At 38.6% G+C, this 18,598-nt stretch overlaps 2 protein-coding genes across 2 annotated transcripts; one reads left to right on the forward strand and one right to left on the reverse strand.

The window, feature by feature from the left end:
* Positions 1-268: 268 nt before the first annotated feature.
* On the forward strand, positions 269-13,457 carry LOC108994331. The gene is made up of 10 exons (XM_018969475.2): positions 269-500; positions 9,211-9,270; positions 9,350-9,389; positions 10,554-10,732; positions 10,872-10,910; positions 11,090-11,176; positions 11,431-11,491; positions 12,166-12,290; positions 13,031-13,122; positions 13,192-13,457. Exons 1-10 carry the CDS (start codon positions 453-455, stop codon positions 13,304-13,306), a joined length of 846 nt encoding a protein of 281 aa, XP_018825020.1. The 5' UTR covers positions 269-452; the 3' UTR covers positions 13,307-13,457.
* A 4,799-nt stretch (positions 13,458-18,256) lies between these two features.
* LOC108994316 (uncharacterized mitochondrial protein AtMg00810-like) lies at positions 18,257-18,598 on the reverse strand. Its single transcript, XM_018969453.1, has one exon. It carries the CDS (start codon positions 18,596-18,598, stop codon positions 18,257-18,259), a length of 342 nt encoding a protein of 113 aa, XP_018824998.1.

Raw genomic sequence — 18,598 nt, forward strand, 5'->3', positions numbered from 1 at the left:
AAACGACGACGTCTAAATTCGCTACTTCTTCAAACACGTCGAGAGTTGAGCCACAGCCAATGCAAATACGCCATGTCAGAAATGAAACACGTGTTCCATCCAAAAAAATTCCACGTCAACACAAGAAAAGAAGAAAAAAAGAAAAAACCCAAAAGCCAAAACTAAACCAGAACCGACAAGAACGCCACCATAAGACTTACTTAATACCAGTGAAGTCCAGAGGTAAAGTACTTAAGTGATTTGACGAAGATGGCTATTTTAGTAATTTGGCTTCCTGAGACCCAAAAACCCCTGCAGTAGGAAGTAGGAAATAATCGCTCGTCATTTCTGTACTTTGATTTCGATCCGATCCCATGAACGGAGCCCTGTTGAGAACTGAAATCTCATAAAGAAATCCAACGACGTTCTGTTCGAACTTTCTCAATTCTGAGCTCTTCTTTCGTGATTTAGCCATGGCCGCCCCGTTTTTCTCTACGCCTTTCCAGCCGTATGTCTATCAGGTACTCACTCCTTCGCAGTCTCGTTCTTCACCTTGATGTGTGTTCTTTTTTACTTTGCGGTCTTTCGGTTGTCAGAATTACGAAAATGAAGAATATTGGTTTTTATTTCATTTTTACTGAAGCCTTTGTATGTGAATTAGGGATTGGGTTTGATTATTGGCGTTTGCTCCGTTTTGCTTTATTTGCATTGTTGAAGATTTTTTTATTTAGTTTGCTCTTTAGGGTTCAATTTGGCGGAGTAAGTTGGCGTTTGGAATGGATATATTGTGAAAATTATGTCCAAATTGTTGTTGGCACATGTCGATTTCAACGACGCGAAATGTAAGTCTGTGAATGATAAAGATTAATCACATTTCTTTTAAAGAAAAGCTGGATCAATAGGATTATTGTTTTCAGGCTGATTAAAATCTACCTACCCATGGTAGTTCGTCATTTTACCCCAAGATTGGCTGGTCAGTCACGTCATCCGAGATAGGGAGAAGGTTTTTTTTTTTTTTTTTTTTTTTTAAATTTTTAATAAGAGGATCTTATTCCAAGTAAATAGGTATAGCCCAAGTACACATGATGTATACAATTGAGTACACCTAAATTCAAGCTTGAACAGAACAGAACTAAAACAACACATTTCAAATATTCCCATTTCAAACAAGATTCTTCACCTAAAAACTTAAAGTATTAAAGAAAAACCCCCTAAGTTCCCCCAAAGAACGTTCACTGTCTTCAAAGCACCTCCCGTTCCTCTCCAACCATAGGCACCAATCAAGCATAAGGGGATCATCCTCCACGCTACTGCACTGCTTCTTCTCCTCTCAATAACCTGCCAGCAAGCAAAGAAGTCCACCACATGTATAGGCATTGCCCAAGCAATGCCCACCTTAGCAAAAATCTCATTCCACAACATCGTCGCCACCTCACAATGAAGGAAAATATGGTCAACAAATGTCATCCTTCTTACACACGTAACACCAGTCAACCACCAATAAATCTCTCTTCCTTAAATTATCCATGGTTAATATTTTTCCAAGAGATGCCAACCAACAAAAAAATGAAACCTCTCTTCCTTAAAGTATCAGGGTCCCGAGTGTATCAGGCATACCTTCTCCCATCACGACGGCACCGCCACTTGCTCTAATGGCCGCCAATGCTGCACAGACTTTTTCATCGACCACCGGCGACTCCTCTGGTGAGACTCCAGCAAGGGTTTTGATGCTGGTGGCGGCAAAGGGGGAAATGGAGGCTCGGGAGGCTGAAAAGGAGGCTCAGCAGGTTGCAAATCAGACTGAAAATGAGGTGTCTCCTCGGGAAGAAATAGAAGAAGGGGAGTTGGAAGAGGATCTAGAAGTGGGTCATCTCAACTCGAACAAGGGAAATTACTCCTCTGGCTTAAGTGAACTGATATCGCCAGAGGAGGAGGGGTTGTGGCAGTTGTAATTGGCTGGTGGGGGTTGAGGGAGGATCAAGAACATCAACAGAGGGTTTGAAGGGTGCTGAGCTGTAGGATTGTTCCTTAGAGACGGTGGTCAGCGAGATAGAGGGAGACAAGGAAGAAATGGGTAGTCCCATCCCGTTATGTACTCTCTCTTCTAAGCCAACTTTTAGATTAACATCGGACTGGGTGTTAAAAAAAGTGGAGGATGTTCAAGAGTGTGTGGGGATATCATGTGCTGGATTTGAAGTCTAGTTTAAGGCCCTTCTTATTGCGATAGAGTTAGGAAGATCTATAGCCCTGAAATCAGTAGTGAAACGGGACAGGGAGTTGAAACGTTTAAAAAGTTCTATTAATTACGATAACGAGGGAAGTGTGGGGAGGGAGAGGTTGTAGGGGGGGGAATGGTCTTCTTATGAAGCCTAAAATCCTTTCTTAGAATGTAAGGGGGATCAATGACGTGAATAAACGTATTCGCATTAGATCCCTTCTCCGCAGTTGAAAAATTGACATTGTTTGCCTTTAAGAAACTAAGTTGAGTTGTATTGATAGAAATATAATACGTAGTTTTGGGGTGCTCCTTTGTGGGGTGGTGTTATTTAGCTTCGTTGGGAGATTCGGGAGGTGTGTTGCTAATGTGGGATAAAAGAATGGTGGAGTTGGTAGAGGATTGTATCAGGTATTTTTCAGTGGCTGTAACGTTTAAGAATATTGAGGATAGGTGGAGGTGGGCTTTTGTGGGTGTGTATGGGCCTAATGTGGATAGAGATAAAAGTTTTTTGTGGGAAGAATTGACGGGTCTGTATTCCTTTATGGGATTTACCTTGGGTTCTATGTGGAGATTTTAACATTGTTTGGTTCCCTAGTGAGAGGGCGGGAGCATCTACGTCGACAGGAGCTATGAAAGATTTCTCGAAGCTGATATTTGATTTGAATCTTGTGGATCTTCCTTTGGTAGTTAGGAGGAGGAGGAGGGGGGGGCATATACTTGGTCCAATAGTTGAGGGTGGTCAAGGTTAGATAGATTTCTAGTTTATTTCTCTTGGGAGACGCACTTTCCGGATCTATGTCAGAAAAGGTTGCCACGTGTATGTTCCGATCATTTCCCAATATTGCTTGATTGTAGTGGCATTCATGGGGGTAGGTATTCTTTCAAATTTGAGAATATGTGATTGGAAGTTGAAGGATTTGTAGAGAAGGTAAAGGCTTGGTGGGCTGATTATTCCTTTGATGGTATGATGGTACCCCTAGCTTTATACTGGTGGGTAAACTTCAAACCCTTAAGTCCGATCTAAAGAAGTTGAATGAAGAAGTATTTAGACATACGAAAGTGTAGAAAATTATTCTTTGGGATGAATTGCATGCATTGGAGGAAGGGGAAGATAATGAGGAATCTTTGTTAAGAAAGAATGTGGTTGTGACCAAAATTGAGAAAGTTTTGTTGATGGAAGAAATATCTTGGAGGCAAAAATCGAGGGCACTTTGGTTGAAGGAGGGGGATAAATGTACTAAGTTCTTTCACAAGGTGACTAATTCACATAGGTGCAATAACGCTATTGAAGTCCTCCATTCTGGCTCAAATGTGCTATATTCTCCTGAAGAGATCCAAGATCACATAGTGCAGTATTATGAAGACCTCCTTGCTGAAAAAGTAGAATGGCACCCCAAACTTGATGGTTTAAGTTTTGACCAGCTCAATTCGGTGTGGCAAGTTGGTTGGAAAGGCCATTTGATGAAGATGAGGTACATCTAGTGGTGAGAGGTATGTGCAAAGATAAAGCTTCGGGCCCGGATGGTTTTTCTATGGCTTTCTTTCAAGAGTGATGGGATATAGTGAATGAGGAAGTGATGCAGATTTTCTATGATTTTCATTCTAGTCATAAGTTTGAGAAGTCACTAAACGCAACTTTCATTGCTCTTATCCCGAAGATAGCTAGTGCCTATGAATTGAAAGACTTTCAACCTATTAGTTTTGTAGGTGGGATCTATAAAATCATATCAAAGGTGTTAGCTAACCGTATGAGTTTGGTGATGGACAAACTCATTTCCAAACCTCAAAATGCTTTCGTTTGGGGTTAACAAATTTTGGATTCAGTTTTGATAGCAAATAAGTGTTTGGACAGCCAGTTAAGAGAAGGCATTACGGGGGTCCTTTGCAAGCTGGACATGGAAAAGGCTTATGAGCATGTGTGTTGGGACTTTCTTTTTTATATGCTTAGAAGTTGTGGCTTTGGGGATAGGTGGTGTGAATGGGTTAAACATTGTGTTTCGACCGCTCAATTTTTAGTTCTAGTCAATGGAAAATCATGTGGATTTTTTTAGACTTTGAGGGGTTTGAGACAAGGGGACCCGCTATCTCATTTTCTTTTTGTTATTGTAATGGACGCATTGAGTTGCATGGTGGAGGCTGTAGTAAGGGGGGGGGGGGATTTCTTGTTGGTTTTTCAGTGGGCAACAATAGTAATGGCAGTTCCATTTCTCACATATTATTCGCACATGATACACTCATTTTTTGTGATGCCGTTAGTGGCCAGATTCAAGTTCTAAGGGCTGTTTTGCTGTGCTTTGAAGCTGCTTTGGGACTCAAGGTGAACTTAGGAAAGTCGGAGTTAGTGCCAGTGGGGGAAGTGAGGAATATTGCCTCTCTAGCGGAGTTGCTGGGCTGTAAAATTGCCTCTCTTCATATGAAATATCTTCGGCTTCCCTTGGGGACGTCATTCAAAGCAAAGAGTATTTGGGATGATGTGTTAGAGAAGATTGAGAAAAGATTATAGGGTTGGAAGCGGTTATATCTATCAAAAGGGGGGAGATTAACCCTTATCAAAAGCACTATTTCCAATCTTCCCATGTACTATCTCTCTCTTTTTTCATTACTGGTGGGTGTGGCAAATCGGATCGAAAAATTGTTTAGAGCTTTCTTGTGGGGTGGCATGGGGGAGGAAATCAAATTTCATCTTGTGAGTTGGCAAAGGGTGAGTTTTCCGATTGCGAATGGTGGTTTAGGGGTGCGAAATTTGTGTGTTTTTAATAAGGCATTATTAGGAAAGTGGTTGTGGAGGGTACCAAATGGAAGGGAACTCGTTGTGGAGAGAGGTTATTGATCGAAAGTATGGTAGTGCGTGGGGGGGATGGTGTTCTGAGGAGGGTAAGGGGTCTTATGGAGTAAGCCGATGGAAATTTATTAGAAAGGGGTGGAACACTGGGTAATGGAGCAAGAACCCACTTTTGGTTCGATGTATGGAGTGGAGAGAGCCCTCTTTACACTGTTTTTCTGGTTGTCTTCAACTTGGATGGAAACCAGCAAGCTGCAGTTTCAGAAGTGCTGTGTTGTGCAAATGGGACTGTAATTTGGAATGTCACTTTTTCTAGAAATGCCTCAAGATTGGGAACCTGAAGAGCTGGCAGATTTTTATAGCTGTTTGTATTCAGCGCAGTTAGGAAGAAATGGGAGTGATCGTATGTTGTGGATTCACACGGGGAGAAAAAAATTTACTGTTAAATCTTCTTACAAGGTTTTGACAGTCCAACAGCCCACATTCTTTCCGTGGAAGAGCAAAGGTTTTTGTGCCGTCTAAAGTCGCCTTTTTTACTTGTACAGTTGCACTTGGGAAGATTTTGATGGTTGACAATCTAAAGAAGCGTGGTATGGTTGTTATAGAGTCGTGCTACATGTGTAAAAGGAATGAAGAATCAATAGATCATTTGCTTTTACATCGTGAGGTGGCTGGGGAGTTATGGGCTGGCATCCTTAGTAGAGCGGGGCTGAGTTGGGTAATGTCTAAGAGTGTGGTGGATCTACTAGCATGCTGGAATAGGCATCACAATAGCTCTCAACTGGAAACAGTGTGGTGGACGATACCTTTGTGCTTAATGTGGTGTTTATGGATGGAAAGGAATGATAAGTGTTTTAACAACAAGGAGCATGCAGTGGGGGAAATCTGGAATTCATTTGTATTCTTTCTTTTACAGTGGTTTTCTGCTATTGTACTGAATGTGGGAATGTTCATGAGTTTTTATCTTCTTTCCAGCTTACTAGAATGTAATTAGGTGTCTCACTTTGTATACTTCTTGTGTACTTGGGCATTGGCTAGTTTCATTTTATTCAATAAAGATTCTTACTTATATATAAAAAAAAAAAAAATGCATTTCCAGGGGATAATCTGTAACGTCATGACTGGTTAACACCTTGTAAAAAGAACTCACAGAAAATCTGGAATTTTCTGCAGGCGCCCACATCAGACAATCCTCCCTGTTCTGATCAAACTTCATATCATAGAATCTTCCAAAGAAATCAGAAATTTCACTTACTTCCCAATCCTGCACATCTCTGGTGAATTCCATAGTCCAATGAAACATATTATTAGAAAAATAATAAGAATCAGCCATTGCAACCCCTTTATCTCTAACAATCCTAAAAATATTAGGATAAACATATTTAAGAGCTAAATCCCCACACCAAGTATCATGCCAAAAATAAATCTTTGTCCCATCCCCCCCACTTTAAAATTAATGTTTTTGACAAAATCCCCCCATCCCATCCGAATGGTATTCCACAAACTCACCCCATACACCCCTCTTACTTCATTCGTACACCAACTCCCCCCACATCCTCCCATATTTAACATCCACAATATGTCTCCATAAAGCATTCCTCTCATTAATATACCTCCAAAGCCATTTCCCAAGAAGGGCTTTGTTGAAAAGCTTTAAATTCCGCATTGCCAATCCTCCACTAGAAACCGAAAGACAAACCTTATTCCAACTCACCAAATGAAACTTTCTTTCCTCCCCATTACAATACCACAAGAAATTCCGGAATAAGTTTTTGCATTTATAATGATTTCAAGGGGCTCCAATTATAACCTTGACTAGTATTTTCTGATTATAGCCTAGATGTGGCTTGAATCTTTCCTTGAGTCTCCAATCCCAGCAAAAAACATGAGAATTATGCTGTGCCACTTGCAACATAATGGCATTAGGAGGACGTTTGAGACTTAAGGGAGGAGATTGAGTATAAGAGGGTAGTGAATGAGATTTCACATTGCTTGGAAGGGAGAAGTTTTTTTCGATTTATAATGATTTCAAGGGCTGCTGTTGTATTTTTGACATATGACTTGGATGTTTCCTTGGGTTGTTACATTTTCAACCTTGCACTAATTTTATGAAACTACTAGGAGACTGTAATCTCTTAAAAGCTGGTTAGGTAAAGTATAATTAGGCTATCCACATGGAGTTGAATTGAAATTTATCCTTATCTTTTTTTTGAAATGAGATTTTATATAGATGTGGAGCATAGTGGAAAGTGAAGTGATAAAGGTGCAAAGAAAGTCAATGGCAATAAAGGCAATACGAACTGAAGATAGGTCGTTTGGGGCGTGTGTTTTGGCCAAATTTAATTGAGAAAGTTGATCTTCCAAAAGTTCTTAATAATGTAGAGGGTTCTGATTACGCTGCCAAAGTGCCAAATAAGTGAAACATATGTTTGACATGTAGCAAGGATGATGATTTTCCTGCAACCTGATGTTGGATGACGTGACTAGTGACTGTTTGGTGTGCCGTGTAGCCAAAAATTTTGCTTGTAAGGGATAGACTCATGTTCATTTTTATAACCCCAGTTGATATTATACCAATACAAACTGGAAGCATACCTAGAAGCAATTGATGCAAGTTGCACCAAGCTCCTCCAGAGGCATCAAGCAAAGTTTTGAATACCATACCGGAAGCCGTACCGGTTAAGGCACTGAAACGAAATATTTCATTACCGGTACCATTTCCTGTACCGTTTCGGGATAGTCGATATATGAATAAATTATATATAAATACATATATATAAATTATAAATAGCTTAGTATGAATTGGGAGTCAAAAATTGAGCTTGTAGTTTGAAATGATGAAAAAAAAAAGAAGAAAAAATTAAAAGCTGAAATATCGGCCAGTACCGGCCAGTACGAAATATATGTAATACCTGTACCAGACCAGTGGCCGGTACGGCATATACCAGCCATACCGGCCACAGTACGGTATTTAAAACTATGATCAAGAGCACAACACCATAGTGATCTCAATGGGACAACGTGATTTTTCTTTTGATAGGTGTGGGCAACAAGATTTAGATTGCCTTGCCAGTAGAATCATTTCGAGAAATTGGCCAACAACTGTTTACAATAGAAGTGATGTGCTTTACAGGCTGGTGGTTTCACAGTCATTTTATAAGAATTAACGAGGGAAGCATTGTACAAGATATAAATTTGGTGAAAACTTTTCATGATTGAGGTTAGGGAAGAGAAAAAAAAATCATTTAGATCTAATTCAATGGGAATTCATTTAAAAAGGATTTGTCCTGGCTAATTTTTTAGGAATTAAACTCACTAAATATCATCCAAGTAGGCCATCGATTCTTGTGAAGGACAGCTATGGTTGACGTTTGTAGCATCGTATGCATAATGGAATACATGTGGAGAACATAACCTAAAAAAGTGTAGGAAAAGTACCCATCATGCTTTTAGGCAAGGCTAGATCCAGTATTTGAATCTTTTGGAGTTTTTCTGTAGCATAACCAATCCCTTAAACATAATAAAAGGTGTTAGCACACAAAATGTGAGATTGGTTCCATTATATTCCTAAATATAAATTTGAACCATTATTAGCACACAGAATACAGGATGTTGAATTGTATACTTTCTTGTATGCATGGAGTCTCTATTGAGTGCCTTTTTGTGTTTGGTGGATTTTTTGTACTTTATCTCCATTTTTCTCTTCTATCTAATCCGGGGATTAGATATTTGATGAAGTAAAAAAATCTACTCTACGACTCTAAGGGTGGTAGCTCAAGTCGAGGGAAGACTAATGGGAGGGCATTATGAAGATGTTCTCGTAGAGGGAGTTTTGGGTGGAGTATTAGTCTTACGGAAAACAAGGGGTTGGGGTTGGGAAGTGTGTTCTATTCCAATTTGGGTTTGGTGTATTTTGGGTAATTTTTCACGGGCTTCTTGGATCATTAGGAGCTCTCTAGTATGGGCTAGGTGTTTTCTTGTATACGTCCAATGTACTTGGTTACTCCTATTGATATATATAATATTTTTACTTACATAAAAAAAAAAAAAAAATCTACTCAGTATCAAACACTGCTAGAAGATTGATTATATGTGATATTTTATGGAGTCTTGTTTGATTTGAGGAACAGGCATGCTTATGTTAAGCGATTTGTGCAAATACTGATGGTCCTTGATGTCTTTCACGCTGTTATTGCTGCATAATCTCATGCGTGATATTTTACCTCTGTAGAGTCCACAAGATACCGTGACACCCTTTCAGATTTTGGGTGGTGAAGCTCAGGTGGTTCAGGTATATGCATGATTATCCTAAAGTTTATAGTATTATTTTTTCATCCGTTCTTGAATCTTTAGAGCTCTCATATCTGCAGATAATGTTGAAGCCACAAGAAAAGGTTATTGCAAAGCCTGGTAAGTTGTCCAGCATGGGTTCTGCATTGTATGGTCAATTCTGTGTTAGTTTATTAGTCTGACTTCAAGCTGTAACCTTATCTTTTTACCTTTTTCTTTTTCCTCAAGTTTTTCCTACATATGTTTGGGGGTAGTTGGTGTACGTCTATATAAGCTTAAGTTCTACCACTTATCTATTCTGGTTTAAATTCTTTGCACTTGATACTACAGTAGTCAATTAAGGAGGTTTTCTAAAAGATGGGACAAGTATGTTGGAGACTTGGTTGGTTCTTGATGCCAATTTGCTGCTGTTTGAGGGTCAAGAGTCTAGATGACACTGTAGTAGCCTTTTCTGTCCATGGTTCCCTTCAGGATGATGGATTGATGCAGGAGCATCTTTGCCCAAGGCAAAGAAGGCCCCTCGCGTATTGTATATTGACCATCAGCTAACCCAAGAGCATTCGTTCTATGTTATGCTTTAAATTACTGTCTTTAGTATTTTTGAAAAGGTCGTGTGACTTGTAATGAAGTTGTATAGTTAAAATCTTCGTACTTGTTAAAAAAATGAAGTTGGATGGTTAAGATTTATTTCTTCTATGAAAGATGAAGGGCGATGATTTAGGGCTAGTAAAGACTACTATAAATTGCCACTTTTGCGTCATTGCCCGGGGTTTTTTCTTCTCTAATAGATGGGTTTCAGATTCAGGTTTCTTAGTTCCACATTCTTTTGTTATTTGTACTTGCATATCGATCTCCTGCTAAACATTGTTGAGGAAGGTTACTAATTAAAATTACTTCTCTGTGATGTTCTTAATAGTCTACGTGCAATTTTAGAATTTTATTTTCTCTTTTAGCAACTTTACCATCCCATTTGCTAGCCCAATATCATCTGCTTGCTAAATACACTAGATTAGTATGAGAGGGTGGTAAATGGCGTCCCACATTGCTCGAGTTCGTTGATAATAGATGTTGAAATTTTTATGGGGTTTTCTTCATATCCAAGAGTTATTTTTTATTTTTCTAGAGTGGATTGTGGATTATATTCGACATATTTAATGAAGCTATATTTGGTTTCTCTTTTGAGCTATAAATATTTTTTTTCCTTAGTCTTTTGAGCTATAAATAAATATATATATATATATATATATATATTGGTGTTGCAACTGATATGTGGAAAACTCATAGGTTCCATGTGCTTCATGTCTGGGTACATTGAAGTGGAAAATGTTTTTATCCCTGAAAATGAAGTAGGTATGTGGCAATGGCTTTTCGGGAAGAGTGTGAGTAGCATAGTTTTTTGCAATCCTGGTTTAAGCGATGGTTATGTTGGAATTGCTGCACCTTCTCTTTCAAGAATTATTCCGGTATGTGTTTTTTAGACATACTGCATTTTAAATCTTTTTTTCTTGCTCATTTAAGCAGGCATGAGCGATGATCCATACTTGCAATCACATATAGCTAACTGTAGTCTTGTTATGTTTTTCTGGTTCACATTATATACAGATTGATTTGGCAATGTTTGGTGGAGAGATTTTATGTCAGGTAGAGAAATTATTTGCATTGGTTGCTTCTATGTTCAGCTAAAGTTTACAATTCTTTTCTGGTATTTCCCATTCTGCAATGAGCAACTTTGGATACTGTGTTTTATGCTATACTCGCCTTGTCCTCCCTCCTTGATATCTGTCGGCTAGTTTTATGTGACAGTTGAAATTGATATGTAGCCAGATGCATTCCTTTGCTCCATCAATGATGTGAAGGTCAATAATACGGTTTATCAGAGGGCACATAACCTCATCACTGGGGCAGAGGTGAGATATTTGGTACCGTCAGATTTGTTTCTTCTTCCTTTTTTTCCAGATGAGTAGGCTTCTTGCCATTGCTCCTTCCAGCAGTTTAAGTTATATGTTTTTTTTTCCTTTTACTTTCTTTCTTTCTTCCCTTTTTTTGAGTCTCTTTGCATTGTAATTTGTTTCCTGGGTCTCTCCATTTTGTGGTGTACACCCATTTGGTGGACATGTAAATGTTTCTTTTCTTGGTGAATAATGTATCAAACTTCTTACAGGGTTTTCTGAGACAGAAGCTATCGGGCCAAGGGTTAGCATTCATACTTGCTGGTGGATCTGGTATGAACTTTCTGAATCATTTATACAAATTGAAAAGATTTCTTACAAGATCTCTCTATTTCTAGATTTCGGCCCTGCCTTGGCCTTGCAGGGAAAGTGCTGGGTGGGTTCAGTAAATTGAAAATACAAATTTAGATGAGCCTTTTGTCTTTGTGTGTTCAAGATTGTCTGTACCAGGTTGTGCAGTTGTGCTTGTTCCCTTAAAAAGATAAATTACATTTTGTACCCCCGAACTGCCAAATTTTTTTTTTTTTTGCAGTCTGCTCCTTAAACTATAAAACTGACACAGCACTAACTGTCAGATCTCAACCAAGAGTGTAAATTGCCAAAATTTGGCAGTTTAGTTTGTCAATTATCAGTTTTGGTAGTTTATGGTGCCTATCATATCATTTTTTGTAGTTAGTGGTGGTTCATATTGTAAAAAGGGAAATAGTTTAGGGGTTCAAAGTGTAATTCCTCCCCGTAAAAAAAAAAAAAAAAAATTATTGGTGTCAGTTTTCTACATGAACACAATGTAGTACCCTGGATCTCTTCTGTTAGGCTGATTTAGAGCTTGTTTCTGTTTTGGTTTTTAGCACTGCCTCCTCCGTCTTTCTTTGTATGTGCCTAATTACTTCTTGATTGATTGTTTTACACCTGGAAACTAATCATCCATGGATTTCTATGTTGGCTAGTTGTACAGAAAAATCTTGAAGTGGGTGAGGTATTAGCTGTTGATGTATCTTGCATTATTGCCCTGACAACATCAGTCAATGTTCAAATCAAGTACAATGGTCCTATGAGAAGAGCTGTTTTTGGGGTTAGATTTCAGTTATCCATCTTGTTACTTTTGGTATCCTTTCACCTTTTTGCTTTTTGTTTGTTCATCGAAACCCGTTAATGCATAGTTAGTGCTTTAAAAATGCAAAAAATCTTCACAACCTCCTAACACTCCACACTCCATATTTTTTTTTTTAATTTTTATTATTTTTTTCTTTTATCAAATATTTATTATATAAATAATGAATAAAAAATTTGAAATAATTTAAAAAGAATAAACTCAAAAAAAAAAAATTAAAAAAATATTAAAAATTTTAAAAATTAAAAAAAAAATGTGGAGTGCGGAGTGTGGTGGACGTTGTGTAGCAAAACTCTTAAAAATGTAGCCCGGGGAGGTGGGGGAATAAATCGTTGTATTTCTAGCTTTACCCTATTGTGAGACACAAATGAATAGATATTGGATAGTTATTTATAAAGTAAGCTGGGTGAGTTAAGCGCCTTAAGTGTATGGGGCTCCACATCTAATGGCGGAGATTCAGGTTGTTCTGGGGCTTGCCAATAAGGTTCGCCACCCTTTCTTATTGACGATAGTGGGCATGGTGATGATATTGAGCTTTTTCTTCAGTAGTTGCATTATCTTGCAAAGCTGAATTGGGCAAGTTTGGTGCTGGGAATTTACACGATCTTTTAGAGTCCGGTGATTCCGGTAGCTGTCTGAATAACACTCGATTCTTTCCATTTTCCAATAATGTGGTTTTTCTGTTGTGTTCCAACTTTCAGGGTGACAATTTGGTAACAGCTGTTCTAACAGGACCAGGCATTGTCTTCATCCAGAGTTTACCCTTTCACCGACTCTCTCAGCGCATTGCTAGGTAATGTTGGGTGCTAGTGATTTCTTCTGATTCCCATCTTAACTCGATGAATGTTTTACCTGGTTGCAGGGCTGTTACATCCCCTAACATGAGGGAAAATCCAAAGTTCTTCATTCAGATTGCCATTTTCTTTTTTCTGGCTTATGTTGTGATTGTATCTTCATTAATCTTGACCGATGTGTGACTTATAGTGTCTTTTTCTTTTTTCTTCCCTCTAAATTTCATTCCAAGAAAAAAGAAAAAAGAAAACCCTGCGAGGAGTGCATTTGGATAGAATGATTTGGATTTAATTTTGGATTTCAAGTCTATTGATTTTAGAATTCCTTGTTCAGATGTATATTAGAAACGAATGGATTTGAATATACAAGCTGTGCCATCTACTACATATAAAACCATGCAGAAAATGGATAAAGTCCAAAACATTTTGCTCTCTTTCAAAATTAAAGGATCAATATTTCAATACCTTAAATGTATCTCTGACTCTTAGAATTGGGGATGAGAATGTAAAATAAATTATTCACTTGTGCGTGTAAGGTTTTACTTTGGAGAAATCCTTTAAAGCCATGTTTGGTCTTCCCGCTGAACAAAGAGAAATATCTCCCCAAAACATTGTGGAACAACTTCTCCCTTGTCTCTAAAAGCATTGATATTGGTCTAACCAAAGCTAAAGTTAAAATTTGGTTAAGACTATATGTTTTGCCTAAAAGTCAAAGCCAAAGCCATTCAAGTATAACTCCACATTGGACTAGGTAACTTAAATATACCACAAAAGTGGTAGTTCAGTTGATACGAGCTGATATTCCATGGTTTCGAGCTCAGGAGTTTGAGTCAAGTTATAAATTGAAACCACTTACAGTAGTAAAGCTTGACCTTTGGACCATGTGGATAGGCATTGGACCAGCTAGATACTTTCGAGGTGCTGCGGTGACGAACTCGTCTTTTGGACAATAGCTATGGCTCAAACTGGACATTTTGCAGCGGAGAGGAGCTCCTATGGTCATGCCCAGGAAGGATTGCTACACTGGTAGCCTTCGCCTCCTCTTTTTGCGAAAAAAAAAAACTATAAGCCAAACTAATAATATAATATTATTTTTTTAATAATAATATTTTGTTTTAATTTTTTTTTCACATTTTGCAATTATTCTAACCATACATTAATTAATAATTTAACTTTTAATTAACTTATTGATTCTCAACTATTTGTCTTTTTTTTAACCTAATTATCCAACACATACCACGTCTACAGTTCTTGCAAGGAATGTATGTCTTCTAATAGCAATTCATACACGTTCATCATGAATGTGAATGCACATTCCTGTCTAGTATATACACATTCCCAACTTAAAAGAAATATCTTAATTCATCATGAGCTCCTCATAAAAAATTTGCCATTCATCCTCTTTTTGCCGGCAAAAAAAATCCAAATCACGTTAAGTATAAAAAAACCAAACTTAACTTAGTGCAAATATATGCCATTTCCAAACCAAACCAGTGCAAACTTAACTCGGAGCAAATATATGCTTAGTTCAGTATAAAAAATCAAACCAAACTCATTGCAAATACAAAATCTGTCCAGTTGTTCCATCTAATATAAACTATCCAATTGTAATATCACATAAAAAAACTGTCAAATTCCAGCTGCCATACATACCACATGCACATACTAGTAATGTTTACCCAAAAATAAAAAATCATAGTTGCTGCCCAACCACACGTTTTTCCATAACAAGTGGCTGGGCAGCCATTAAAATCATAACAGATAACCAAGCTCAACAGTTACAAACTTCCATGAGGTGTGGATGGAGATATAGATATACCTCCGGAATTATTCCTTGATGCCTAAAAAATTTTCCACTGAATATTAAGGAAGTATTCTTACTGCATGGCATTCATGCGAGCTCGATGGGGGAGAGTATCTCACGTCTTAAAACCGAGATATTAAAGTCATATGAGAATTAGGTACGCAAGCACAAGGAATGCAAGAAACACATGAAAGAGCAATGACCCAATGTTAATGAGGTCAAATCGTAAAAATGTACACAAAAAAAAAAAAAATGTCACACTCTAATTATAAAAAAAAATTTGTCACTCTATCAGAGATGTCTAGTACTGAGGCTGTTTCTCGATGGCCTCTTAACTAATTTAAACTTATATCGCATTGCCTAATATCGAAATACATTTTGTCAATTCAGACTGCATACATGTTAACTATGTTATAAAAGTATGCTTACAATCACAATAGAAAAAAAAAAAATGAGGCAGGGTGAATGCTTAACAATACCTGTGGCGGCTACCGCTGGAACAAGAAAATTCAATTAAGGATTAACCACCAAATATGAGTAAATCAAACCACAAAAATAAAAATGCAAAGAACATATGCATGTAGAAGACACAGAGATTGAAAAAATAAAAATAGTAAAAGAGAAGTTGCACTACTGAAAATTTCATTACGAAGTAAAAGAGAGAGGTGAAGTAGCAGTAATACTGAGAGTTTACAGAAGTTTCACATTCTAAGCTTGGTTCAAGAAACATAACAACAACCAAGAGGGGGGGGGTGGAGTGTATTTCAAGTTCAAAAATGTTTTGTTCTTTCTCTTTCTTTCTTTGTTAAGAGAAAAGATCAATTTATCTTGTTCCTATAGCGTGCTTAGCACCCCATTACTCAGCCTATTGATTGATCCCAAATTATAGACCTTTATGTTTGATGATCTACATCCAGGCAATGCATGTCGATAGAATAAAAATTAGGATCTTGCTCAGACAAATCCAAGAATAGTGTTCCTTGAATACTTAAATGAATCCAGAAAATCAGATGGTGAATAATATCTTGACATATGTCAAACACTTGTAATAAAACTGTCCAGACATTGCAAAACTCGATCTACACTTTCTTTCAGTCATGAGAGGGTCAGGGGTGGGGGTTTAACATTGAATGCTAATTTTGTTCTTATGAAATGCGCACATATAGCAGTTCTGAAAATAAACCACGGATCAGACCAGTTCCCCACCACCACATATCAGACCATGATAAAAATCAACCAAACAATAGAAATAGAAACGAAAACACAAGAATGATCACGAATTTTTACCCTTGTGAAGCACAATAGAAATAGAAATAGAGAGACTTGGAGAGGCAGTCTACGGCTTGGTTGTTCAAGCCAAAATCCCAGCGTTGGTGGTAGAAAAAATGTGTCGATTTCCTCTTGCAAACACAGGCTGTTAAGGAAAATTCCACGTCTACAGCACATGCACCGTCACAGACATCACAGGCGAGTAAATCAAGCAAGACCCCATAACAAATTCTCTTCTAGAAGCTGCCAGCCAGTTGCTGCCCCTGCTACGGATTCTACATGCATGAGCTACACTGCACTCTACTACGGTGCTACTGCTACGTGCTGCCTCTGCTGAACTACATTTTGCAGCTTGTAACAAACTACCGTTAGAATATTCTTTGTAATAATTATTCTTAGCAAGCTACAATATAAAGGCCTTTGCCTCTGTAAATTGATATAGCAATGAGGAGAATTTTTCACAACCTTTTTATTCTAACATGGTACCAGAGCTAATATAGGACCAACGTCCATGGCGTCTTCTTCTCCCACCCAACCCATTCCCAATCTATCTCATACCATCTCCGTCAAACTCACCCCCGAAAATTATCCTCTATGGAAAATTCAACTTGTCCCCTATCTTCGTAGCCAACGCCTCTTCAAATATGTAGATGGCTCTTACCCTGCTCCCAAGCCTTTTCTTGAAAACAAATCTCCTAATCCCGACTATGAACTCTGGCTACAATAGGACCAACTGGTTATGTCTGCCATCATTTCTTCCCTTTCAAAATATTTAATGGCTGTAGTTGTTGGCTGCGCCTCTTCTCGTGCAGTTTGGACCTCTCTCGAATCCTCCAATGCTTCCGTTTCTCAAGCTCATTTAATACAAACCCAGCTTCAACTTGCATCACTAAAGAAGGGCACTGACTCGATCTCGGTTTATTATCGCCGTGCAAAATCACTAGCTGACACCATGGCTGCTGCTGGGCGGTCTCTTCCTCCAGCAGAATTCGTTCCATACTTGCTTGCTGGCCTAGGACCTTATTATGATGGCTTTGTCACCTCTGTTGCAACCCGGCTTGATCCTATTTCCCCCGAAGAACTTCTTGGCCATTTACTTGCTCATGAAGCCAGAATGCTTCATCATCTGAAACCAACTTCTTCTCTTCAAATGTCTCAGCTAATTTTAGTATTTTACAGCAAAATCTAACGCTCCTCAGCGTGGTCGTGGCCCTTTCCGCGGTCAAAATTCCTCTCATGGCCGCAGCAATGGGGGCCGTTTTAATTCTGATCGTGATCGTGGAAATTTTTTAGGTAACCACGTAATCAACTTTGTTTCTCCAGCTGACCCTCTGCTAGATAACAGGCTCAAGAAATGTATTTCATTAATAATATTGAAAACAGTACAGTGTTGCTTATATAGACAACGGGAAGAGCCCAAAACATTCGGGCAAATGATCAAATACCTGTTGTGCATCATGCACACTAAAGCTATTCTACGTCAGAGACGGTTATAACAAATCCTCACTACAAAAAAATCACAACATATATTTACATAAGAGGACATAACAAACTCAAGATTCTCGGGTTTGTTTGTCATTTGATGATCTGGAAATATTCTTTGGTAAAAACTGACTTTGTTTAGTGCCACGGCAGAGTGCTACTGAGTTGGAAGAAGTATTGTTGGTGATACTGCTATTAGCCTCCCGCGAGTCCATCATGGGAACCAGGGTGAGACTCGATCTCAGAAGTTGGAACCTGTTGGAGACCAATGGCTTTGTGAAGATGTCAGCAACCTAATTTTTGGAGGAAATGAAAGCAACATGGAGAGTTTTGGAGGCAACTTGATTTCGTACAAAGTGAAAGTCTATCTCTATGTGCTTTGTGCGGGAGTGCATGACAAGGTTCACTAAAAGGTATGTAGCTTCCAGGTTATCACACCAGAGGGTGGGAGGCTTGGGAAGGAAAACACCGAGCTCTTTGAGTAAAGATTGAAACCAAAGAAGCTTGGCAGTAGTATTGGCCAGTGCTTTGTATTCTGCCTTTGTGCTGGAGCGTGCAATTGTGCTCTGTTTCTTGGATCCCTAAGAGAGAAGGTTGGAACCAAGGAAGATGCAAAAGCCCCTTGTTGAGCGCCGATCATTAGGGCATCCTGCCCAGTCAGTGTCTGTGAAGGCATGCAAAGTGTACTCAGGAAAAGGTTTGATGTGAAGACCAAGGTGGGCTGTGTGTTTAAGATACCTTAATATCCGCTTGACAGCCCTGATGTTGACTGCATAGGCAACATCAGGGCATGTTAGTGACAAGTACTGAAGGCTACCTATCGTGCTACGATAAAGTGTTGGATCTTCAAAGGTTGGACCATCAGCAAGGGTCAATGGAGCCGAGGCAAACATGGGCGAAGTTGCTGGCTTAGCAAGGTCCAT

The sequence above is a fragment of the Juglans regia genome, chromosome 9, assembly GCF_001411555.2.
Source record: "Juglans regia cultivar Chandler chromosome 9, Walnut 2.0, whole genome shotgun sequence".
NCBI lineage: Eukaryota > Viridiplantae > Streptophyta > Magnoliopsida > Fagales > Juglandaceae > Juglans > Juglans regia.